The sequence below is a fragment of the Paramormyrops kingsleyae genome, chromosome 3 (assembly GCF_048594095.1).
Source record: "Paramormyrops kingsleyae isolate MSU_618 chromosome 3, PKINGS_0.4, whole genome shotgun sequence".
Lineage (NCBI taxonomy): Eukaryota > Metazoa > Chordata > Actinopteri > Osteoglossiformes > Mormyridae > Paramormyrops > Paramormyrops kingsleyae.
The window spans coordinates 9,012,211-9,038,601 of record NC_132799.1 but is presented as its reverse complement, the minus strand read 5'-3'; the positions used below and the strand labels follow the sequence as shown (position 1 = coordinate 9,038,601).

The 26,391-nt window shown below is 42.1% G+C and overlaps 1 protein-coding gene across 4 annotated transcripts; it reads right to left on the bottom strand.

Annotated features, from left to right (window-relative positions):
* Positions 1–940: 940 nt before the first annotated feature.
* col17a1b (collagen, type XVII, alpha 1b) lies at positions 941–25,601 on the bottom strand. 4 transcript variants are annotated; one of them, XM_023842497.2, is made up of 56 exons: positions 25,577–25,601; positions 22,372–22,439; positions 22,037–22,087; positions 21,443–21,577; positions 20,900–20,953; positions 20,734–20,775; positions 20,397–20,444; positions 20,096–20,239; positions 19,847–19,957; positions 18,861–18,998; positions 18,691–18,750; positions 18,330–18,440; positions 16,729–16,881; positions 16,496–16,579; positions 16,369–16,413; positions 16,122–16,265; positions 15,561–15,731; positions 15,321–15,371; positions 15,134–15,160; positions 14,663–14,689; positions 14,516–14,578; positions 14,305–14,409; positions 14,019–14,081; positions 13,867–13,902; positions 12,786–12,839; positions 12,606–12,641; positions 12,261–12,296; positions 12,038–12,100; positions 11,050–11,085; positions 10,861–10,932; positions 10,637–10,663; positions 9,290–9,325; positions 9,021–9,056; positions 8,745–8,825; positions 8,581–8,616; positions 8,350–8,376; positions 8,049–8,144; positions 7,710–7,760; positions 7,553–7,615; positions 6,987–7,046; positions 6,753–6,779; positions 6,419–6,478; positions 6,111–6,191; positions 5,942–5,989; positions 5,456–5,578; positions 5,149–5,268; positions 4,906–4,989; positions 4,482–4,598; positions 4,206–4,280; positions 3,855–3,998; positions 2,835–2,984; positions 2,463–2,744; positions 2,225–2,386; positions 1,999–2,079; positions 1,818–1,880; positions 941–1,462 (listed from the first exon to the last, which is right to left on the bottom strand). In XM_023842497.2, exons 2-56 carry the CDS (start codon positions 22,430–22,432, stop codon positions 1,413–1,415), a joined length of 4,401 nt encoding a protein of 1,466 aa, XP_023698265.2. In that variant the 5' UTR covers positions 22,433–22,439; positions 25,577–25,601; the 3' UTR covers positions 941–1,412. The 4 variants fall into 4 exon arrangements, with proteins under 4 accessions (XP_023698265.2, XP_023698259.2, XP_023698274.2 ...); XM_023842491.2 differs by lacking the exon at positions 25,577–25,601 and adding an exon at positions 24,698–24,854; XM_023842506.2 differs by lacking the exon at positions 25,577–25,601 and adding an exon at positions 24,698–24,854 and having other exon boundaries at positions 20,906–20,953.
* Positions 25,602–26,391: the final 790 nt, after the last annotated feature.

The window sequence follows — 26,391 nt, the reverse complement described above, 5'->3', positions numbered from 1 at the left end:
TCATGATTCAAGTCCATGACTGTGTCCAGCCTTGTCAAAGGTTTTATCTTTCAATGGGTCACAGAGACAGTGATGAATGAGCTTACACCTGTTGTTTTTGACACAATGTAGTCTGCAATTTTGTAATATATTGCCAAAATTGGTTGTTGCATTACATTGTAGATATTCTTTCCTGGTGCATCACTTCCGTAAGGGCTGGCTTTTGGGGACATAAGAAGCTGAACACTTTACTGTGGAAAAGCCAAGAGACTCGCTGGAAAGGTTTCTCAACTGCAAACCACAAAATATTGTGAGGGATGCTGCTTCCATGTTATAAATCTTTTTTGATGTCAGTGGAAGCTATTTTAAATCAGACAATGCGTATCAAAATAAACCAACTTAAAATGTTTGCTGGAATATTTTTTTTAAATAAAAGACAATGTTAATTATTAAATACATTTCTGGGGTAGTATAAAATTTAAGTGCTAGTGAGAGTAAAACAACCCCCTAATTTTGAATTAGACCACATTTTAGTTCAGAGGTTTTCAGTGTACGAAAAAATCTTGCAAGTCGTGTTTTAAAAAAGGTACAAAAATACAAAAGCACTCCCAACAAAAATAAAAATCTGCCACTACTGAAGTTTCAAATGTACTCATCTACTGTAACTTGCAAAAACAAAAGCAATATCTGACCTACCATGTACGAATCACATGGGTTGGCAAATTCAGTAACTGTGCAAAATGATCATTTCAGGAAAAAAAATTGCTGTATTTTACTCATTTGTATGGTTTAAGCTTGACTTATCCACACGTGAAAAAAGATGCTTTATTCACCAGTTACGTAGGAATTCTTTAGTTTTCACACATCCCACCTTTCTCTCCCAGTAGAGGTGCACATATGTGAGTGCGAATGGAGCCTGGTATCAGACCTTTATTTAGCACCTTAGGGCTGTTTTTTGTGGGGGGGGGTGGTTTAGACTTTGCACAAGGGCCTAGCAGTCATGCAACTACTTTCCCAAATAAAGGATTTGAACCTATGCTCTTCTGATGACAGACACAAAGCCTAACCTGTGGCACTACACATCAGTTGGGTCCTATGGGGGGAGCTGGCATTGGACTCCCCAGTATTAATTTGTATTGTGTTACCAGGATAGGATCTGGACCTCCGCGGCCCAGAAATGGGCATGCGGTATAGAGAAGGAATTGTAAAAATTTAGGTTTTAACTCTCCATTTGGGGTTTAAAACTTAAACTGGTTTGAATTTTCCCTCTATTTGTCAAAGTGAATTGTACAAGGAAATATATATGGCTGTGTAGGTAAGAAGCACACCGCTAATTTGTTACTTTTTCTAGTTCTACCCAGGCACTATAATTCTATGTTAAATGCTATTGTGCAGAAAGTGTAATGAGTGGCTCCTCGTCTTCTCTTGTGCCGTCACACCCCCAAGCTCCTCCTCTTCCGACGCCCAACCACCATTGGCTCTCCTGCGAGCAGAAAAATCTCAAAACATCCACCCCTTGCAGTCCAGCTCGGTTACACTTAGGATTCGGGAAGAGTGTGGGAGTCACAGATGTGATTAAAAAAACAGCAGTAGAGAAACTATCCTGAGGAAAGGGGGAGGGTATGAAGGTAATATTTCTAGTGAAGTATTGTGCTTTTTTTCCACCCAAATATAAATTCTAAGGGAAAGCTGTAATTTGGTGAGAACCCAAAAAGGCTTGAGGATGTGATGAACCGGCCTTTGTGATAGGATGACTCATTGACTTCATTGGTAATGGAGGAAGCTGATAATGCAGGATAACTAGATTTTGCCTCAATATCCACTTTCCGATGGCTTACCCTTTTCGCCTTTCTCTCCCCTGGGGCCATCACGGCCTGGTTGCCCCGGAGATCCCACTTCACCTACAATCAAAAACAAAACAAAAAAATGTAAAGTAGTGCCAGCTGTAGCATAATCTACTCGAAAAATACCATCATTCGCTCTATTTGCTATTGAGACACTGAAATGTTGATGCCGTACCTCTGTCACCTTTCAGTCCAGGATACCCTCTCTCCCCCTGTGGTCCAGGTATGCCGGCTGGGCCAACAATGGCTCCATGTGCTGTTAGTAAATTCAGACAAATTGCACAGCATTATTTCAGAATATTCTACACGAAACCCCCTCAAACACCCTCACAGTCATGCCTTTAGGTGTCACATATGCTTATAGAAATGTACGAATTTCAGTTGGGCATTTTTTTTCTCACTTCTGAAGAAGTCCATGAGATCAGCCGTCACGTTGCCATGGTACCCAATGATGCGGCTATATCCTGGAGCGCCACGTGGGCCGGGGGGGCCGGGGGGACCCTGGACATCCCATCGCTCCAGCCCATGACCGTCTGGAATCAGGCCCCGCAGTAGACCCTGGCCTGGAGGTGGAGATCATTTTCAGCCCTCTACTCAACAGCCCTGGAAATGCATCTGCACTTACTAGCAGATACTTACTCTTGATATACTCGGCCACTTTCAAAGCCATATTTGAGTAGTCCGCTGTTTCCAGCCGCCTTTCATTGTAGCCGTATCCTGTGTTGCCATTCTGGCCCTGTCTTCGTTCATCTAGATGGTACCCGCGCTCACCATTTTGACCGTATGCGTGGTCGCTACTCTGACCGTGGCTGCGCTCGTGGGTAGTCCCCAGGATGTAGCTGCTATCCCCGCGTTCCCCCTTCTCTCCCCGAGGACCAGGAGGGCCAGGTGGGCCTGTGATGGAGCGACGGACACTCTCATCTGAAACAAAACGCATCAGAAGATGAATTAGCTACGTCAAAGCAGACCATACCATGGCATTATATATCAATAGGGGGGCGGGGGACTCACTGCTGAAATACTGCTGTAAATAGGCATGCACCCATTCCTGCTGAGAGTTTCCAGTGTATGACACCAGTCCTCTGGAGTCCCCAGGAGGCCCCTGAGGGCCCATTGGCCCTGGGGGGCCAGGGGCTCCTGGTGGTCCATTAAATCCAGAATCTGTGATACAGCAAAAAAAAGGTTTTATTGGTATGATCGTTTCCTTTGATTAAATGTATTAAGAACTAGCGTTGTTTGAATACATAACATGACTACTCCAACATTATAATACTCTCTTAGTCTTCTTATCAACTTGTATCCATCCTCTATAACAGTGTTTCCCAATCCGGTCCTCGGAGATCCACAGTCGGTCCATGTTTTTGCTCTCTCTAAGGTCCCTGCCAGCTCCTTACCGAAAGCTGAGAGGGAGCAAAAATGTGGACTGGATTGAGAAACGCTGCTCTATAATAAAGGGCCATTGTAAGCCTAGAGTACTTCCCAGGAAGCACAGAGTAGCGGACACCCAACACGGGATCTCAAACAAATGGCTTCTCGTCAGCCACCGTTAATTCAGGCATTCCATCTGTGTGTACTGGCATCTCCTAACCCAGTGTGCCACCATGCCATCTTTAACAGTAACTGATAAAATGTGTCACAGCCTCTCCCCAGGTTATGATGGGGTTACGTTCCAAAAAGCCTATCATAATGCGAAAATATTGAAAATATACAAACGAGGTATTTTCCAAAAGCATGGCGTTCAAAGAATATTTTAACCGTTAGAGAGAGTGTTCTACACTAATAAGCAGGTGAGCTTCCCAAAAATGCTGTAGCACAAAGATCAAGTAATGTTTCCTTTATGAATATTAATGCGTAATTTTGCGTAACGGCACTGCTGCTTTGTGCATCTACTCGCACTACGTGAACGGGACAATGCACAACCCCGAAGTAGGAGTACCTATGAAAATCGATTCTGTCTTTACAGATCAATGCATTGAAATGATTCGATTCATGATACATCAATGCATCTTTACATGCCTACTGTCTACCTACCCTGCAAGTACTGTTTGATATCCTCGAGTCTATAGCCAGAGCTATGGGATCCACCACTGGCCAGGCCTGGAGGTCCAGGAGGCCCTGGAAGTCCAGGTCGACCTGGAGGCCCTGGCTGTGACACGTACTCCACTCTTTCTAATGCTGTAAATGGAAACAAATTTGAATTATTCAGAAGTATGACACAAAAAACAGGTCAGTCATAGCACATTAGAAGGGAAGCTATTAAAAAACTAACAACAAGGACAAGAGGAATGTGACGAATAGAAGTGGACAAAAATATTTCAGATAATGAAAGTAGCACAGGACAGACATGGGAGTAAAGAGCAGTCCAGCGGAACGAGCTCTTACAGGGCAGGTGAGAAGATACCGGCCCAGGAGGTCCAGGAGGGCCAGGGGGTCCAGGAACTCCAACCATCCCACGTTCTGACCATACAGAAACATTTACATAGCAGTAGCATGTTAGCGATAGCATGCTATATAGCATATCAAGCTTCAACCACAAACCGTAAAGCATCATATTTTCAGTGACATGCTTGGATTCAGCCTGCATGAGCCTAGCATTTCTGTGACTTCTTCAGGTATAAATCAGTGAATTCCTCTTGCATCTACTGAGCACAAATTTACCATTCATGGTTCCAAGGATTCGAGTAGCCACCTCCTGCATATTTAGTGAGGTCTGAAGAACTCCTGGTGGTCCAGGAGGACCAGCTGGACCAATCAGATACTGTCGCACTTCATCCCCTGCATAAGACCATAAAATATCATACACACAGTAATTCTACACTGTTTTTCACAATCAATAAACATAATATCGCTTTTGAACTACGGTCATCATTTGTTACTATGCTGATACTTGGTGCCATATCATTTAAATCCTTTGTCTTCATCTTGCCACTGCTAGAAGGAAGAACATGCTACCATTTTCTCAAATGGATGGAGTGCTTTTCATTACAACACTTTAACTGTCTTGTTTCAGACACATTATGAAGCTCAGTGCTTTCTCACTGAGAGACAGGGATAGTAAAATGCAGTGAAACCCAGTACTCACGCTGCATCAGTGCGATGATGTCACTGACAGACACAGACCCAGGGGGACCAGCTGGACCTGGAGCTCCAATCACAGCTCCCGTACCTATCAGCCCCACCCACATTTATAAAGAGTGTGAACTTCTCATAGCCACAGTTAACAGTTAATAATTTTAACCAGTCAACTACCAAGAAAGTCTCTTTAGGTATCCTGTGTTTTGCTCTTTTCTTGGGATTAAGTATGATGTCGTTGACAAGTACTCACGCTGGATGTAGGCAACCACTCGGGAGGCCAAGTCCTCCACAGAATAAGCTCCCAAAGCACTGGCACCAGGAGGTCCGGGGAGACCCTGGGGCCCAATAAGGTACTGCCTGAGGGCATCACCTACAAACAGACACAGTAATGGAACCACTTTGGAGCTTCTCTCTGACCTTTTAAGTGCACTTACACCACGAATGTGATTTCAAAATTGCATTTGACAAACACATTTGCATCTGCTTTCATAAATTGCAGACAGTAGTGAGACCACCCAAAGGAATGTCCTGCTAGACCCCAGAAGAGTGCTACCTACTCTGCATGTACTCCAAAATGTACTGGCGAAGTTCTTCCTTCGATGACCCATCACTTGGCCGACCTGGGGTCCCAGGAGGGCCGGGGGGGCCAGGTAGCCCTTGGCTGATTCTTGAGTTACCACCTGGAAGGGTTACACAGAATGCTTACTGCAAACAGATGGAAGGCATGAGGACCAAACAAGCAAAATGCAGGGCAACTACTAGGATCTGGGGGAGATATACAGGCAGTTCAGATGATATACAGGCAGTTCAGTGTCTGTTGTCAACATGGTCCAACCATGCTTATTACTGACCTGGTGAGTAAACTCCTGATCAATAGTAAATCAAAGGTCTGGCAGCTATGAAAGTTTTTTCTATACCACAGAGTTTTAGTTATTGTTTTATTGAAGTAATAATTTGGCAAGTTACCACACTTATTGTTTCTCAAGAATGAATATGACACTAATTATAATGTATTCTGATATATGCATGACTGGAGCTCCTACCTCTGGAAGCACCAGGTATACCCGGGGCGCCTGGTACTCCAGCTTCACCTGGGGATCAGAGGAACACAACACAACGAAATAGGCATTACAACGTAATTACACAGGTACGCAATTACAACAGAATTACACAATTGCGATTTAATTACAAGTACATCAATCAAATACCCACCTTTTGGTCCCTCTCTCCCTGGGGGTCCAGGTGGCCCTGAGACACCAGTGGGGCCCATAGGTCCTGGGGGGCCAGCAAGACCTAAACCCAAGAACATAATTAACAGTAGTAAGTGTTGCTTACCATTACATAGTTACTTCATGTAGTCATTAGCATCATTACTGACCACTTGTGTTTGTTATTTATATACTACATAATTAATACTAATGTCCAGCATTGTGGATTGAGACTAAATGTTATTATACGGTATCAAATGGTTTTGAATATTACTCTGGGAGTATTGAAAATGAATGCTATCGCCTACTCACCTCTCCCATGATCTCCAAGGCTTCCTGATGATCCAGGCAGGCCTGGTTGGCCTGGTTCACCTGTGAAATGACAAGAACATGCAGAAAATGATGCATTACACTATTTCCACCACTCAGCTCGTAGTTTAGTAGTTTAACACACCAGCATAGTCCACACACAACCTACACACCAGTGCTGACCACATATAAAGATTCACAAGTATGATTCAAAGGCACCTGTCTAGCAAACAGACTCTCTAATCTGGCTGCCCTAGATAATTTAATCTAATTTATATCTGATTGTTAACTATGAATACATATATAATCCTATTTTGTGAAGAAAAAAACACCTTACCCTGATATCCTCTTGGACCCTGAATACCTGTAATTGTCAATATACAGTACAATTACACTCTTTGGAGAACCCAGAGATGGAACAATGATCACTGATTGTGTGTTTCCAATAGCTGAAACTTTTAGCGGGAACTTTCATTAGCGGGAACTTTCATTAGCGGGAACTTTCATTAGCGGGAACTTTCATTAGCGGGAACTTTAATTAGCTGGATCTTTCACTGCTGAGTGTGCTGACCTTGCGCTCCTTTCTGTCCAGGTTGTCCCGGGGGTCCTGGAGGTCCAGCATAGAATGTTCCTGGAAACCGATCCAAGTAAAGTCATTGTCACATTTACATATTAATGACAAGTGGATTACATACTACTGTACTTCAACTGATATATATCAAAAAGGTTTTTTAATGCATTGACATTTTAGGTGTAATTACTATAAAATGATACATCTTTATTTGGCTTCTTATGCAATGTCATTGCAATGGCAATTATTATCATGCTAGTTTTCAAAAATCAGTCATCCTGGTATCTAAAAGGATTTTGATTTAGGAAAGATCTGGACACTCCATAGCTAAATGACGCCAATTTTAATGCTTGGCAGTGAAAGTGGCTGTAATTCACTACATTAGAAAAACTGACAAACACTAAACTGATAAGTAGAAAATGAACAATAAAAACAGATTATGTGAAAAGTGAGACTAAATTAGTTAATGGATTGAAGCACTACACTGCATCCTTGCACATGAGTCCAGATCAATTAATCTCAAAAACATATGAAAAAATAATAATGAGGTTTGTATGAGTCAGTACCTGAGCTTGGCAAGAGGCTTCCAGGTTCTCCTTTCTGTCCTGGGGGGCCTGGCTGGCCGTATCCTGGAAACACCAAGAACATGTGCTTTCAGCAGATCTCACAAAGCCCTTTGCAGGGTAGCATGACTGTGGATGCACTGGAAAGGCACAGACTGACCTGGACTTCCAGGTGGACCAGGGGGCCCTGGTGGACCTTGTCTGGAGTCTCCTAAAGAAGAAAATCAGTTTTTACTTTGAACAGAAGGACGTTAAGAGAACATGAGCAGTTGTTACTAACAACTAGCTCTAATGTCTAATTGTGAGAACTGGGAGAATTTCCAGTGCGCCGCCCTGGTGGTAGGTTGGTGACAGTGGCCGGGAGATCATGTTATTAATCGACATAAAATTGAATTTTTTCATTATCAGGACGGGTCTGGAGTGTGACGATCCCCAGCTGAAACACACTCTGACCCTGTCACTGAAGTGTGGACTGGGACAAAAGCGTAGCGGTGCTGACCTGCACGGCCAGCCGGCCCTGGCATCCCCGGCGGCCCTGGTGGTCCAGGAGGGCCTGGGAGGCTTGACAGAACTGCATTGCTTTCAGCATATTGTCCTGAAAGGGACACGGCAGAAGGGGGTCAGGGTCACAGGAAGGAGAACAAAGCATGATCAGCTGAAAGCAGCCAGACGGTCAGCAGTTTTTCTTCTCAGCACTTCCTACTTGGATCATACATGTGGCAGAGGAATTGTGCCATGGAGAGCTTGCAAATACTTTGAATGATGCATGGTAGGACCAGGAGTGGGCCTCTCCTATTTACCTTGATCTCCTTTGGCACCCTTAGGACCTGCCAATGTACAGAAATATGCTCAATGTGAGACACATACATATGAAGATGGTCAGCCGCACACAAACATATTTAGGTTACAGTATTGTTTGTACTATGCATATCTACACTCTGCATCTACACTCTCCATCTACACTCTGCCATCTACACTCTGCATGACCAAAGATGCTCTGTTTCTTATTTTACGAGAAAGAAGTGACTTACCAGGTGAACCAGGCAGCCCAGCTGGACCAATTGGACCTTAAAAAAAAAAAGCATCACTAATGACTCTTAATCTGGATTAAGGGATGGATAGAGCCCCTACAGAGCCCCTACAGAGCCCCTCACTCCCAGCAATAAACCATGTGAAATATTTTTCTCTGTCCAACCTGACAGTCCTGATGGTCCTGGAGGTCCAGGCGGCCCAGGGTTGCCTGGGGGACCAGGTATGCCCACAGAATTCGAACCCGCTGAGAAACACGGCAAAGACGTATATCAAAGATTGTGACAGATTAGTTATTTTCACAGATGACAGTCTGAGGTATGGAAACGTAATGACTGCATGCATCACACTGCATTTAGTAAAAACAATGAATTAGCCATACATTTTATTTCAATATACTACAGTGCACCTAAAATACAAAACATCATCTCCAGTCACTGACCTGCATTGATGATTCTTCCAGGTTCACCTGGATCACCTGAAATAGAAGTTTGAATGATGCAACCTTATAACGAAAATCAGGAAAGGACCATTGAGACTATTGAGACCATAGCTTAGGGGTTTTTCTAGAAGTAACCTATCAACCAATTTTAATTGCGAAAGAACTGGCAAGTTTATGTCGTTCTTACCAGCATTTGTTTTTACAACATCAGTCTGTATGCTTATGAAAGAACCTTAATTCCAATTATTTTAATTCCAATTTTGTGTTACCTTTGGTCCCAGGCGCACCTGGATTTCCTGGAATTCCTGTAAAATGTGAAATATCTTTCATTCATTATCTTTAAAGAAATGTTCATTCATTCATTTTATTTATTTCAAACAAACAACAAATAAAAACAAAAATTCCACATTCTCCATCATAATATTACACCTTTCGATTTCCTTGCCTGAAAAGGAGCAGGCAGAAGTGTGAACTTATTTGGTCCTACCCCATTCATACCATATCACTTCAAAATTAACCTCCTTCAAATTACAACAGCTAAATAAATGAACCTTGCAACAAAACCAGCTATTCTAACAAATGTAATGCTAGTGTTATAACCAGGAGACTGGCATTATTTTTATAGCGCTTGGTTTGACCCTAGGCCTGCCATGCATACGACACAAGCCAAGCTAGGAACAGGCCGAGTGAATTTTCTCACACGTAAGATCATGTCAAGCTGAATAATTGTTACATTAACAACATACTGCTGTTATATTGTTTCATGCAATGTAACGTGTTACTAGCTGGAATCGTTGTGTGTGAAACCTCTCCATCTGCCACAGTATTAGGCAAGCAGTTTATAATCACAGTAAGAAGCTCATTTATGATTTTTATATCTACAGGTATCATTCAGTTGCTCTGCAATTGTGATAGCCATAAATCCTTAATGAGTCAGGCATTCCTCTTACAAATCACATATATGAATTAGTACTAATGCAAGTTAACGTCACGCCCAATCAGTTTTAAAGAGAAATTCTTATTAATATTCCACCATGCATTTCACTACCATGGCATCTGTCCCAGGAGGCATAAATCATAAAGCACCCCGGACAGATCATAGATCACAGACAAATGGGCAAATAAAAGATAGCGATTTGCCAAACTGCATGTTTTTGGACTGTGAAAGGAAACCAGACTATCTAGAGGAAGCCCATATAATATGGGGAGAAGATGCAGATGCCACACAGCAAACATATAGCAGGGCTACAGTGCTAACGCTAACATACTGTACTATACAAAAACTGCTCTGCTGCCGCAGCATCCTGCTATCAGTTGAAGTTTATGAGCAGTAACCTTATCAACCAAGTTTAATTGCAAAAGAAGTTTATGTCTTTCTATATGAATGCCAGGACTGACCTGTTGCCTACAGTATTTCTTTAAAAAGCGATTGATTGTTCACACACCCCAGCACTGAAATGCACTGTAAGTAACCCATATTGGATATAATAGTGGGCAGCAGTACTTTGCTGTTCAAGGATTCAAACCCACAACCTTCTGATCACAAGCATGCTTCACTAGCCATTAGATCACCACTGCCACAGCACTTCCCCAAAGCCCCAGTTAAACAGCATTACCTGGTGGTCCTTGTAGTCCAGGAGATCCTAGAGTAAAAAGGATTGTCATTTGACCCAACAGAAACAAGCAAAGTGACTCACTTCACAGCGACTTAATGGCACAGAGAGCTCACTCTATTTATAGACTGACTGGATACCCCTAATGGTAAATTAACACTGCAGATCAATCTGAAAAACTGTAAGCAAATGCACTGGTGCATCTACGTCCTTTAAAATCTGCGTACCTGAACTGCCAGCGTCGCCTTGAGATCCTGGTGGGCCTCTGATTCCTGGCAGTCCGATCGGACCCTGGTCACCTGGAAATAGCATAAAATCAAACATATGTATGGGTTTATTGTGTGTCACTTATAGTGAGCCTGGTGACATATGACATGTGGAACTGGCCGGCTGCCCATTAGAGCCAGTTTACATACCTCTGGGGCCCTTTTCTCCATCAGCTCCAGGAAGACCTGTTTAAAATAATAAGAGAAAACACAAAAAACAGAATTGGCAACAGTTATCAGTTTATTATAGTACATACAGTTTATTGATGTAACTACTAAACTGTATTCAGTGTAAAATTAGAAACATTATAATACTTCTCTTTTATATATACAAATAAGTTGTTTGAAGTGACATTGTGCTAACAATGCAATGTATATGCATTGTTAGTGATACATATGGTGGCTCTGTGGGTTGCGCTGTTGTTTCCCAGTGCCAGGTTTGCAGTTTTGAATCCTCCTCCTGCTCTTTGTGTGTGTGTGGACCAGATATACTTACTTTGTGGGGACCAAATGTCCTTACGACATGATGAATACCCGTTTTTTTGGACTTATGGTTAAGGTTATGGCTGGGTAGGGGGTAAGGGTGTCATAGTTAGCATTAGCATTTTTCCCATAGAAATGAATGAGCGGTCCCCACAAAGATATGATTACAGGTCTGTGTGTGTGTATATGCGTGTGGCTTCTGCTAGTTCGTGTGAGTTTCCTCCCACAGTCCAAAGAACATCACTGGTGTCTCTAAATCGTGCATCGAGTGAGACTGCGCGTGTTTCTGCCTTGCGACTGTGTGCCGTGCTGTCCGCATGCACCCGGCCTTGTGCCCTGCCTGGGATAGGCTCCAACCCCCCACTATCCTGACCAAGATGGTGAGAAAATGGAGGGATATGTAAACACATATCACCTGAAACGACTTGAGCAATAATTAAACTACTTTCACTGATTTATCTAACATTTTCAATTTAAAATTTCCTGAGAAAACCTAGAAATAAAGGCCATGATTAATTTACATTTTATGTAATTACCCTGTGTGAATCTAGATCTTCAGTACTCTCTAGTTCTCTAGGAGCCCAGACTAATTTTTGTGCCAGTCATTGGAATACTTCAGAGCTTTATGAATTGTGGGATTTTAATGTCCTCTCACCTGCAGATCCTTTAGGTCCCTTCTCACCAGCAATGCCTGGAAGTCCTGGCAGTCCTGGATCACCTGTGGGGTGGGAACCAACAACCAACCATCAGCCCACCTAAACAGCTCGAACTCATGAGACAACAGAGGGAAATAGAAATCTCCAGGTTTGAAGTTGTATGTCCACATCAGTAATAAACTACATGCTTCTGAAGAAGAACTAGTAATATCTGATGCTCACCTGAAGGTCCACGTGGTCCTTTCTCTCCCTGGTCACCTGTATCAGTTAAACAAAAGCTTGTCACTTAGAAGAACATTAACTAATTTGCCCCCTCTGATAATGGAAGCTGCTCCAAACTAATTAACCCTGACATGCAGTCATTTGAGGGCAAGTAAGTAGCGATGAGCAAATGAAGCTTCATGAACCATTTTCTGTGCCCACTAGATGGTGCTCTTGACTTGCTTTTGGGGCATGCTTTGAGCCCTTTTTTGAACAGAGAGCACCATCTAGTGGTGTCAGAAAATACAGCAAATGGTTCATGAAACTTCATTTAGTAATTTCAATTCAAGAATCCCAGAATCCTACCCTTGGGTCCTTGACTCCCTTGTACCCCTCGCTCCCCTGCAGGAAAAGACAGGATTTTGGGGAAAATGCAGCTGCGGATGTCAGCGCAATAACACCACACATAACGCACAAGTCTTACCAGAGCATGACAGGCAGCAACTTTCGGAAAATAAGATAGTATCACCGCATGTGACCCCGTACCTTTAGCTCCAGATGGTCCACTTTCTCCACGGAAGCCTTGAGCGCCAGGTTCTCCTAAAAATGTCAAGACGGACGTTAATTATACAGTTCTTATTTAAGAACATAAGAACACAAGAAATTTATGAGAGGAGGCCATTTGGCCCATCAAGCTCGTTTGGGGAGAACTTAACTAATAGCTCAGAGTTGTTAAAATCGTATCTAGCTCTGATTTGAAGGAACCCAGGGTTTTAGCTTCCACTACACTAGCAGGAAGACTATTCCATACTCTAACTACACGCTGTGTAAAGAAGTGCTTCCTCAAATTCATTTTAAAATGTTCTCCTGCTAATTTCCACTTATGGCCACAAGTTCTAGTATCTAAACTAATATTAAAGTAGCCAATTGGCTGAACAGCATCCAGATGTGTTAGAATGTTATATACCTGGATCATGTCCCCCCTTAATCTCCTTTGCGCGAGGCTGAACAGGTTCAGCTCAGCTAACCTCTCATTCTTCTAAGACCAGGAATCATTCTTGTAGCCCTATGTTGAACCTTTTCCAAGGCAACAATGTCCTTTTTAAGATATGGTGACCAAACCTGCACGCAATATTTCAGGTGGGATCTTACCAAGGAATTGTATAATCGTAGCATCACCTCCCTTGACTTAAACTCCACACACCTAGTAACCAAACATCCTATTGGCCTTTTTTATTGCTTCCTCACACTGGCGAGAGTGGGACATGGAAGCATCATCATACACACCAAGGTCTTTCTCAAAATCAACTACCTTTATTTCAGTGGAACCCATAAAATATCTGTACTTTATATTTCTGCTCCCTGCATGGATTACCTTGCACTTATTTATGTTAAATTTCATCCGCCAGGTATCAGCCCAGTCGCTAATTAAATCCAGATCCCATTGTAGCCTCTGTGCTGCTAGATCAGTATCTGCTACACCATCCACCTTGGTGTCGTCTGCAAATTTAACCAGTTTACTGTATGTATTGGTGTCAACATTGGTGACAATAGTGGTCCTAAAATTGAAATTTATGTTATACAAAACTCCAGTATAATGGCTGAGAGAAAGGAAACAGTAACTCACCGTGAACACCGGGGGCGCCAGGCGTACCTGCAAAGCCTTCAACACCAAAAGGAAATAAGCTTAACATCCATTTGTCAAGTGAAGAACAAAAAAAGGTTAATTATTTTAATGAAGCCAGAACCAAGGCTTGGTGCAGCAGCAAGCTGACATACCTTTGGGTCCCACTGGACCCGGTGGCCCAACAAGCCCCGGAAGCCCAGGAACACCAGAAGAACCTGTGAAAGTATGACAACAGGAAAACAACACCAACTAAGTTAAGATCATCAAATTCCAAAACTACTGTTTATTATAATGTTGACTTGGTGCTAGTTTAATGTTGATATACTATTGATATAGTGTTGATACAGTGCTCACTGGCTCAATGCAGTGGAAATCTTCTCCCACTGCAGGCTTTAAAACTTAATTTCTCACATTAATTGTGCAGAGTGATTGTCAAACCTCTGTCCCCTTTTTCTCCAGTTCCAGGAGGCCCGGCCTCCCCACGTGGCCCCGCAGGCCCCTCTCGTCCCCGGGGCCCAGGTGAGCCTTCTGTTCCATGGTCCCCTGTACAAAGGACAGTGACACATCTCTGTGATCTCACAGACTACATTTTTGCCTTGAGGAATTTTTGCCTTGAATCTATCCAGTGGAATCTGTTTTCTGTCATTACCTTGACTTCCTTTCTGACCTTTGGCTCCGTCATGTCCAATATCACCTTTGGGCCCAGGTGAACCTGAAGCACAGTGTGCCAGCACTGTAAGTTTCTGCTAACCTGAGAATTCCAGGAGACCAGCTCCAGAACAAGTTCTAGACTCACCTGGCACTCCTGGCAAACCTGTGTCACCTGGAACCAAGAGTGGAAACACAGCAGAATCAGTGCATTGTTTTACACCCTTGCTGCAGAGCACTACATACACACTCTACACAACCTCTGTCATTCTGGTCTGAAGGTCAGCAATGTACTTCTGTACCCTATCAACAGGAAACTAAAAGCTCATGGGAGTTTTACTTACACAAATATTTTCTGAGGGCAGAAGGAAAAATTATTGATTCAGAGATACAACCAATTAAATTGTAGAGGAAGTGGGTCCAAGCCACTAGAGGAGACGTGACCAAGACACCTGATTGGTTGGTCCTGCCTCCTCTAATTGCTTGGATCCACTTCCTCTACAATCTCATTGGTTATCTCGCTTAACCAATCATTTTTGCTTCTGCCCTTAGAACATTTTTGTATAAGTAAAACTCCCATGAGCAACCTAAAACTACAAACAATGTCTTATATACTGACCTTTAGGTCCCGGATATCCTGTATCACCTGCAACATGGAGTATAAAAAGAGGTAAGAAAACTGCTTTCCCTTGATTTGTAATTTCCTATCATTGGCATTTGACTGAGGTAGGTAGCAGTGACTGAGTAGCAATGACTGAGTAACTTGATACATAAATATATTAACACACAGTGTGAGCAGGTCTTACCTCTGAGTCCTGGTTCTCCTTTTTCTCCCCTCATGGAGGATGCAAAAGCAGCTTTAACCGATATAAACATTAGTAAATATTTTTGTTTCACCAAAAATTAGGTTTCAGTACGATTCATTACATTACATTTTGCGTATGTTAGTGTCAAATATAACTTTCACTGTGATTGTCAAGTAAAGGAGAGATATTCAACAATCAAGTTCAGTGCAGGATCACATACTGCCCACGTGGGTCTTTTACCTCTGAATGATTCTGATTGTAGCTCGGACCTCATTAGCTGCTGCACAGTCTGCTGGAAGTTGCCTTGGTCCATATTAGGTACACCACTCATTTCCAAGCCTAACATTCGGCCGCTGTGGGGTCTTTCCTCCAGGTCTGTAACGCGTTTCTTCAGGTTCTTCACCTCCTCCGCTTTGTAGGTGAGGGGCCAACGAAGAAAAACACACTGAGCACCAACCAGCTCACCTTGCCGCACGAAGAGGTAGACCCCCACTGCAACGTCACTGCATCTTATTTCCCTGCAGTGGTCTTAACCCAGGTGGTGCAGAGGCAAATTTAATGTGAGCAGTCTTGTTCACGTGACATTACTTGAGCGAGCGTATACAGCTTAACTTACCTAAGTGGATCTAAACAGATGATATAAACACTTGGAGGTCTATACCAAATGGTCTCACCCAGCCATTTTCACCCAAGTGGGTCTCACCCATGTAAAATTACCCAGGCAGCATTTTGAAAGTGGTCTTATCCATGTGATCTCACACAAGTGTTCTCACCATGGAAATGTTACACAAGAAGACTTACCGAGGGCAATAAGTCCAAAGAGCAGACCCAACAGAAGCAGCAGGCCAAGTAGCAATCCCAGCAACCACTTCCACCAGCTGCAGCAGGAGCCGCCCCCACAGAAGCCTGCTCCTGCCTTTGTGGAGTCCCCCCCTTTATGGATCTCTGTGGGGGAGCAGAGAACTGCCATAGCACCAGCACTGACACCGAGGAACCAACTGATGTGTCCAACTCTGTACTAATTATGAGTATGAGACAACAATGATACCTGCATATGTGGCTTTGTCCTTCGTAGAAGCCTTTAAGGGCCCATCTATACAAGAAATAATGTTAGATTTCACATGCAATGTGTAAGATAACTAGTGATATTTTGATGTGCTTTGGGTTCCACTTACAGCTGTCCTGGCTGTACTGCAAAAATGCAGGCTTTGCAATGGATACCTCCTTCTCTTTCTGTACGGAGTCTTCTGAACAAGTGCCTGTCAGGGAGAACCAGCTACTTGGGTATCGCTAATTCAGCAGGATGGTCTCTCAGTATCTATTAATCTAATTAATAGATGTGCACCAAAATGGTGTTTATTTGAAGGCTTGATCAAAATGCATTTCAAGAGACAGAATGTGTCCTTACTGTCTCTTAATCTTTCTCTGAACTGCTTGCCGCTGTTTTTGCTCATAACGAGAAGTTCTTTGTCCTTCTTGGCTGGAATGTTCTCCTTCTCCAGCAGCAGGAACTTATAGTCTTTAAGGAGCGTGTCGTCATTATGCAGCTTGACTGTATTCCCTAGGACAATGTCATTGTAAGCATTAGGATACTTTTTTCATGTTCATGCTGGATTAAATATCACTATTAATATGTTTTTCCGGCAATAGATGGGCCCCACTGAATTTTTTTCAGCGAAAATGAACTTTTGTAGTGTATAACTTTGACAAGCATTGGTCATCTGCAGCCATCAATTCACACTCACCAAAATAGGTTCCAATATAAATCTGTGTAAATTAACAATTTATTATACAGAATCTACAGGCTACAATCTGGGGACTCATTATTTCCAAAGGAATTATATATTATCAAGTTCTGTGATGCTTCACTTACTTCCTGAGTAGTATCTTCTGCACAAGTCTGCTCATTTGGTTGCATATAATATAATACTATAAAAATTAGCATGAATGCTAAAAGGATACTGCAGACCTCAGAAAACATATTGAACATGACCTGAACTACTAAAATCAGCTTTGACAGCAAGAAAAATCACCATTAAAGCACCCAAAAATCTTCCATAACCACTTACACAGTAAAATATCATGGTAAACATAAAAAAAAGAATGTAAAAAACGCCAAATATTATCATCTATGATTCGCATTTAATAATTATGTTACCAAACACAAAGTGTCATTCAATTTTTGCACATTGCCACCTTCCTCAGTTTTGAAATCAGATTTAAATTGCCATTGCAATAAACTAATTTCAGAATGAAAATTGCACTCAACTAACCAGGAAGCGGTTTAATTTTAACATACGGGTAGAGCATTTCCATTTTATACTGATGATGTGTTTGCCGCATGTGATGTTTTTTGCCCATCAGTGCCACCTAGAGGTGAACAATTGCTATTGCACTGCACTGAAGCGATCGATGCATAATAAAACGCCACCTAGGGGTGGTTGCTGTAAGGTATCGTTTTGTTCTAGCCGCCCAATTCTTCCAGTCTTAGATGCTACGTGAGTATAATAGGTTCAGACTTGTGCTGTATTCTGTGAAAAGGTAACATTTGCGATCAGGTCTGGCTCTACCTCTTCAGGGCAAAGCTTTACTTGCGAGTCTCCTCACTTCCTCCATCAAGCAGATAAATTAGGAGTCAAATGCCTATTCCGCCCGACGCTAGAGGCAGCCCTGCTTGTGACGTGTGTTCCTGGTTGCTAAAGCAAGACCAGTGTTGTTTATATTATACTTATCTGATGCATTTATTCAAAGCAACTTACATCAGAGGGAAGAATTACAATTGACACGTTTCCTGGAATTCAAACCCACAATCTTTGCATTGATAGTGCAACTGAACTGTTTGTTCAGCTACAGGAAGTAATACATCTATCCCCTCTCATTCTGCCAGTATAACACATTCACCTGCTCAGCGAGCAAAAAAGGACAAATCATTCCATTTGAACTGCAAATGATAAACAGAGATTGAATAATACACCTCATATAGCGCTTGGGTGAACAGCAGAAGTTTACCGGAATAGGGGGTGACCCCAGCATTGGCTCCTGTGCTCGTTCCCACGTTGACACCTGCACTGCTCAGAACGCTGGTGGAAGCAGTACCCAGGTTATTCGGAAAACCACAGACTGGAACAGAGAGCACAGATAACAGTCAATGGGTTAGCACAAAGCCTGCCTAGGTGTTTACATTTCCCCTAGGCACATAATTTTTTTTTAGTAAATCAGAAAGCATAAAATCTATTCGGAGACAAAGGGTACGAGTATAGAATTCTAACAGTTTATATATACACATAGTTCTGTAAATATAGGTATAACAGAACAATATTGTTCTGTGACATAGGATTAGCTTGGCAGTGGGAGCAGTGTGGGCACAAACCTGTACTGCAGCTGTTCCCTGGTATGGAGCTGAGGGTGAGATTGTTCTGGACCCCAAAGCCTATAAAAAAATCACATGAGCATATATGCCAATTAGCCTTCAGTGCATAAAAGCTACCAGGAAAGACAGTAGATCCTTCATAGGATCTGGTTACAAACAGGAGCTCTAACCTGGCAGCAAGGAGGGCGAGGTGGTGGGGGACAGGTTCTTGGTGTTGGTTTGGAAGCCACCTGATGGGAGAGTGGAACTGGTCCACAAGTAGGATGGAGATGTAGAACCTAGAACTGTGCTCTCATACTGCCCTGAAACTGGAAAGACAACCACTGGTTACTTAATGTGCAACACTATGATGCCAGTAAACTTAAGTAGCAGCTCAGGTGATGTCATAGACTATAGCTACTTGTATGAGCATCTGTGTAACATCCCACCTGGCTAAGTATGCACAAGTATGTATAACTAAAATGTTGGTGGTACAGTGGTTACTAGTGATGACCAAATGAAGCTTTGTGAACCATTTGCTGTATTTTCTTACCCCACTAGATGGTGCTCTCTGTTCAAAAAAAGGACTCAAAGCATGCCCCAAAGCAAACCAAGAGCGCCATCTAGTGGGGTCAAGAAATACAGCAAATGGTTCATGACGCTTCATTTGGCCATCACTAGTGGTTAGCATAGCTGCCTTCCAAGCAGTTGATCCTGGTTTGATTCCTGGCCAACACAACCAGACTGTTAGATTTTTCTGTCAAAACCAATGGCTGGCAGAACAGCAATATCACTGCTGGCCGCTTGAGCAAGGTCCTTAACCCCTAAAACTTCCCCATGGTTGCTGGATCAATGGCTAAGCTTGTACTGTGACCACAAGCTTCACTCTCACTTATGTTTGCATGCCTAATAAGAAAGAAAATGTAACAAGAAAAGGCTATATTTGATTTCACCTTTACTGTGACAATAATGGCATTCTCTCTTTGATGCCGAAATACCTGTAGATTACCCTAATTAAAAGCGTGAGTCAAGATTCTTATTGGCAACTTCTGCTGTACGATCCATGAGTCATACACTTAGACGAAATTACAATCACGATAAAGAGAAATTGAATAATACACCTCATATAGCGCTTGGGTGAACAGCGAAAATTTCTCACTCCCAGATTAGATGTTACCGGAATGGGGGGTGACCCCGGCGTTGGCTCCAGTGCTCGTTCCCACGTTGACACCTGAACTGCTCAGAAAGCTGGTGGAAGCAGTACCCAGGTTATTCGGAAAACCACAGACTGGAACAGAGAGCACAGATAACAAACAGTCAATGGGTTAGCACAAAGCCTGCCTAGGTGTTTACATTTCCCCTAGGTACATGATACATTTTCAAAAATAAATCAGGATACAGATTAAAATCAGTGATAATTCCGTACCTGACTGGGAGGGCTCTGAAATAATCCTGGTCTCCACACTGGCCTTCCTGGGGATGGGCAGGGTGCTGGAGGGGGACCTGGTGGGGCTCACGCTGCAAGACCTGCTGCCCTTCAGCAGCTTCTTCACCTCGTCCAGCTCCGTCCCTGCGAAGGAGAAGCACTGCTTCAAGTCTGGAGTTACCAGGTCATCAGTATAACCAGCATCAGTTCAAGTCCATTAACCGAACTCCGTGCAAATGTAAGAGTCTGATAGGATCTGAGGGGCCACCATGAGACCGACACGGAGCAGAGAGCTACTCACATCGAGTTGAAGGGGAAGCACTTTGCAGCCGAGCTCGGATCTCACTCTCTGTGAAGGGGCAGGTTACCCAAATTAATCGCATTAGCTATTTAGCTGGGTACCACTGCAGCCACATCATTCAGAGGGGTGACAAGATTCAACAGTCTGTTTGTATGCACAGTAAACAGCCAATTCCACTATGCAATGAAAGTATTACTCTGCATGTCCTACTACTAATTAACACAAACATACAAATGATATTTATGATACACTGAATATTGATTTTGAAAGGAAAAATATGTCTGATGTTCTTTCCAATAGACTGTGAATATGAAAATGTTTAACATTGTCAATATACCTCTTGTCTGGCTCCTCCCTCTGCTGCAGATGCCTCCTGACGCTGAGAAAATACATGAGGATGTTACTTTGGTCTGTAATCTTCAAACACTAATTTACAGTCAGTTTTCGGGTGCCTATGAATTGTGCTAATGAGTAGGTGTTCTGATTCCGGTATACCAGCATACCAGTACCATAGTCCTTCCTTGGGTATTCAGGAGAAGAGTTTCCACTGGAACTTCCTGATGAGGAAAAGAAAGAGATTATAACAGGACATGAGGCCATTTAACTCTTTCATGCATGGCGCCCAAACTCGTGGACAGTTGACTTGAGGCTTGGAGGCGTAAAGACAATTTCTCCAAGGGGATCAATAAAGTCCTTGAGCAAGGTCCTTAACCCCCACCTCCCTGGGCGCCGCTGTGGGTGGCTGCCCTTCGCAGAGAGCTTACTGAACGAAAAAGAGCAAGTTGAGGGAGGCGAAAAGACAATTTCCCCAGGGGATCAATAAAGTATTGATTATTATTATTAATAATTATTATTTATTTATTTGGTTGTTTGTTTGTTTATTTTTTAGTAAATATAAGATATTGGTAATGACTGGTATATAACACCATATGGCGTAGGCAAACTCTAGCCAAGAAATACCATCATAATACTATGAGATGTTGCTATGAATAGCGGTAAAAGGAAAATATTGATGAATGATGAAACATTATTAACCACCAACTCACCGTCGTATCCCGCTGAGCGACTGGTTATGGTCTTTCTTTCCATGAAGATTGGGGAAGAGCCCTGTCCCCTCCTCAGGCCTCCAGATGTGGAAGAGCCTGACCTGCCACTCCTAACCTGACTCCCTCCACCTCCACCTGAGGACAGCAGGGCAGAGAGACACCAGTCAGCTGCACACTCAAGTCAAAAGATGTTAAAAAAAAAGGAAAAAGTTGTGATTCTCTAATTTCTCAGAAATATCACATTCACTTAAATAGGTATTTATGAATATGCACCCCAACCTACCCACCACCTATAAGATATTACAAGAATAATACTATTACTGTGGGGGCCACGACAAAATCTACCAAGGAGATTGTGAGTCTACGGCACTGTTATTTTAGGCTCGGAAACTCATTCCACAGCATCCTTTGGTGCCTCATAGAAACATGCCAAAGACTAACACAACACAAAACATAACACAACTTAGAAATTTCAGAGTCAAGTGTAGATTCTTACAGCTTTGCTGAAACTTGAGGCAAGGACAGGAATAACCTCAACAATCGTGAGCGTGCAGCTGAACAAGCAGAAAGATCTCCACTGCAAGGAAAACTTACTGGGAGGCAACGATGCCAGTGTTGTACTCTTGGTGATATTTTCTGTCACAACTGGGAAAAGTACATACAGTACAAACATAAAATTCATGATATTATTTGAAATCCATACAAAAAAGCTCCAATTCTCAGTTAAACGTTACTAATACTTTGAAAGCCAATATATTCCATCCGTCTTCTAACCGCTCATCACTAGAGGGCAGTCTCTGCCTTATGATGGGGCTGGAAGACCATTAAAACACATCTGAAACATTCAAACTAATTATGGTGCTTTATATCATTAGAGCCTTTAATCATATATTTTTTCCTGATCTCTGTGTCACACAAAGCATTCTTACCTTTGCCTAGAGATTCCGATCTCCCACCCGAAGTGTGTCTGTACCTTGTCAAACTGTCCATTCCATAACTGTAAATTAGAAAACATACAATGCACTGCAGTCTAATTTCAGCTACACGTCCACATTATTAGTAATATCTAATATACACTGGAATTGCTTTATTCCATCCTTCCTTGGGTATGCAGATAAATGAACAGATTCTTGACGTACACTTATCCTTCATAAAAGATATTTACAGCAGATATGAGGGCAAAATCCATTGTTAACTATATAATTACAAACATATGCATACACATAGCTTGATATATTTTTTCCAGCTGGTCAGACAAAAATGATCTCGAATTTTCGGTTGCTGTCATCACCACTAAATTACATATAAGATGAGTAGCTTGGGGCAAGGTTTTTGTCTATTAAAAAAAAAAAAATTCTCAGCAAAATAACTTGGAATGATACAGGACCCCAGTGTGTTAGTCATATGGGTCCTCTAGCAACAAAAAAGCAGGGATTCCTCCACAACACTGTGGCGTTTACCAAACAACTGTGTCCATTTCACCGCTAAACAACAGTAGCAAGATTTACTTATACAGTAGCGAATGCCTTAATCCACAGCAACAGACACTTGAGATAGCTGGGTCAGACAGTCCCTGGGGCAATTAGGTTAACGGCCTTGTTCAAGGGCCCAACTGTGAAATCTCTCAGCCGACCAGGATTTGAACCAGAAACCTCCCAATCAGAGGCAGAAAGTTCGAACCCACAGAAAAATACCTCAACCCCCCCGCAATGTTCCAGCCAAAGTTACGCCCTTGATCTGGTTGGAGTGTGATTTTAAGATTTTCAATTTGATTTCAATTTATTACATTGTAAACAGTCTGTGGGGTAATTTTAGGTTTATAATGGAATTGTATATATTTGCCGGAAGATTTGTTGCGTGAGCCAGAAGCATGAGAGTTCGCAACCTCGAAAACCATAAGGGAAGCTATTATCTTAAAGTAATCTTAACTTGATCATTGATCAGTTTGCAATCTAATAACTTTAAGTTACTGCTCGGATTTTCCCAGCATTCCAACAGTGGAAGAGATAAGCAGCTAAACGCCATAATTAGCTTGGTGGACATAGACATTTCAGTGTCTATGAGTCACAATGCGTAACGTAACGTTATCTAAACAGCAATTAATCACCTTTTTTAAATGGTAAGAGACAACCAGCAGACAGACACCGTGATGTGCGGCCACCAGAGGTCATAGCTGCCATTTTAAGCGTTTTATGTTCATTCTCCAGTTTCCCAGCAACAATGGCTTTGATGTGCTTCTGTGCAGTTTCCCACAAAGCTTCGCCCCCAGTCCTGAGCCACACCCAACGGCTCCGCTCCCGTCCAGCTGCTGGGCCGGTATTCACGCAAGCAGACACGCACCATGCACAGTGTACAAACAATAGAAACAACCCGAACCACGCTGCTCTGATTTAACGAAATTAACCAGACAAGAATGAATAAACAAAACACATTTTAACCAGCATAATCACCTAAAGGAAAAATACCTTTGTTACTTTTATTCATTTAGGCTACTAACCTTGTCATTTGACTTATTACAAACACTCAAGCTGCTTGAAAATTGGCGTGGTATATATAGGACAGGGAGGCGTGCAACTTGTATAGAATTAAATATAGCAGACATTCAATTAAAGAATTTCTGATTTAATGTAAGTTATTTCGAACTTGAACTAGATAATGTACTGAGAATCATCCGTCTACTCTGATATTTACCGTTTGCTACAATTAGCCTACCTGAAAATAAGCAGCCAACAAGGTATTTACACTTTACTGTTAACTACGAAGTTTAATAGTATTATCTTCTAAGAAATATAAATATTCGCTGAAACCTAACGTTATTATTGTTATTTATATATTCATCTAACTCTGTTTTTTAATTAAATGCATGAATTCTGTTAAAGTATGTGTAAGAAAGTTCGATATGACCAATCAGAATAAAATGACTTTCCTATCTGCAATAAACGTTAAACCCCAAATGTATATTTGCACTCGGTGTTTAACAGGTGGATAGAAGCCACAACATCTATCGTCAAGATAAAACGTACAATGAAAACGTAGAATAAACAGAATCTGTCACAATTGCAAAGCATATAATGAATCATATAACGGCATAATTGTTAGACTGAGAGAAAACCGAATATTACTAAGAGATTCCAATAGTCCAGTCACCATCGGTGTCTGAACCAGAACAAACAAGTGTGTTAAACATGGAATTCACTGATTTTGTACTAAGCCTTACAATAGCCATAAGTTATACTTTATAAGCATGCTTCATACCTTCAATCCCAAATTGCAAGGAGAATTATCAAAACCAAAATTAGGAGAAGGTGAAGAAGGAAACTTGGTGATCACTTCTGCCAGTGCGCCTCGGATGGAGTCTAGGTGCGTGTCCAGCCCTTTCTGCTCTTACTGGTTTTATGCTTTTATGTTTTATGAGGACAACTTTCTCTCCACTTCCAGGGGCAAGTCTGAACATCACAGGGGCTGTCCTCGACCGCACCCATGGTGGGTGCTCGGAAGGCAGACGCATCTGTGCAAAGGTATACTAACCCCCCCGGGTTATGAGTTTCATACTATAATCCGAATTTGCTGACTGGCAATAGGGATGGAGCTGGACTCGATGGGTGTAGTGGCCCAGGAAACTGTGGCTAAACTGCACTGACTTTTAACATTAACGTTTGCAGTAGCATTTTAGTATTTATATGCATATGAACAAATACACTTTATAGATGTAAAATATATAATACCCGTGTTTAATACACATCTTATGGCTGTAATCTGGAATTGTATCGGTACTTTATGCCAAATGATCATTTGACTGGTGAAAAAAACAAACTTAGTTTTCAGGGGCAGCTGGAGTTGAACTCGTTTGAAATGCTTTACCTGTCTGATGGAAGGTTTACAAAAGTCCTCTTTGTCAGGAAAATTCGTAGAATCAAACTTCTGCATGTGATGAGCGACACGTCACACAGGTAATTTAATGAGCGGTAAGACAAAGTGACAAGCTAAGACTCTTATAGATAGCCGGGCGTCTTATTTAAAAATTCATACAGCAAATAAATTACTGCGGTACCTGAATAATTTGACAAGAAGCAAACACTTCATTAAGAGGTTACCCTAAACTAGTCAAAACTACTTTAAAAAAAAACGGCTTACCTGTTCAGGACTTGTCAGTTCACTTGTGTATCTAATTGCTGCTACATAATTTAACGTCTTTTTAACACCATTATCATAAATGCTTCTGTTGCTGACTGTTTACTAAGGGCTCGCAGTACACAGTGGGAGATTGTTTGGGCTTGTGATTTAACTACTAGCTGCACTGGGATCAGTCTTACATGCTGTTATTATAGCATGTTTATCTGGAAGATGTTTTCCTCCATCTCCATTCAACTTGCAAGTACAAGACTGGTGCTTTTTCAAAGGAGGCATAGAGTTATAATGTAGCAGATAACAGCTTTTGGGCCCGAGTCAATGCATTGTTACAATGTTTGTATCAGTTATCTGAATTGGGGTAATTGTAATGATCATGTGTTTCCATCCAAACATATCTTTTTACTTAATTGTTTGGCAGATGCTGAGAGAACAGTTCCCAAAATGCACACCAACTATTGAAAAGGTGCAAAATGTGGCTCAGTGGGCTGAGCCTATGTGCTTGTGATCACAAGGTTGCAGGTTCAAGCCCAGCCTTGGAATAACTGAGGGGGTCCCTTAGTAAGGTCCTTAAGTCCTAGGTACTGTAACAGGTGGTTGTTTTTCACAGCTGGAATTCTCTCCCAAACAGAGAGGCAAAGTCTGGGGAGAGGCATAAAGAGAATTTCCCCATGGGGAACAATATAGTATCAATTAGTAAAAATTTTTTTTTTTTTTTTGGCATGAGGTAGTGCCTCAATCGAAAGGACAATCTGTCATGCCAATGTGGGTATTGTAGGGTACAGAATAGGTGGATGTGAAGCTATGATGTCATTTTCTGC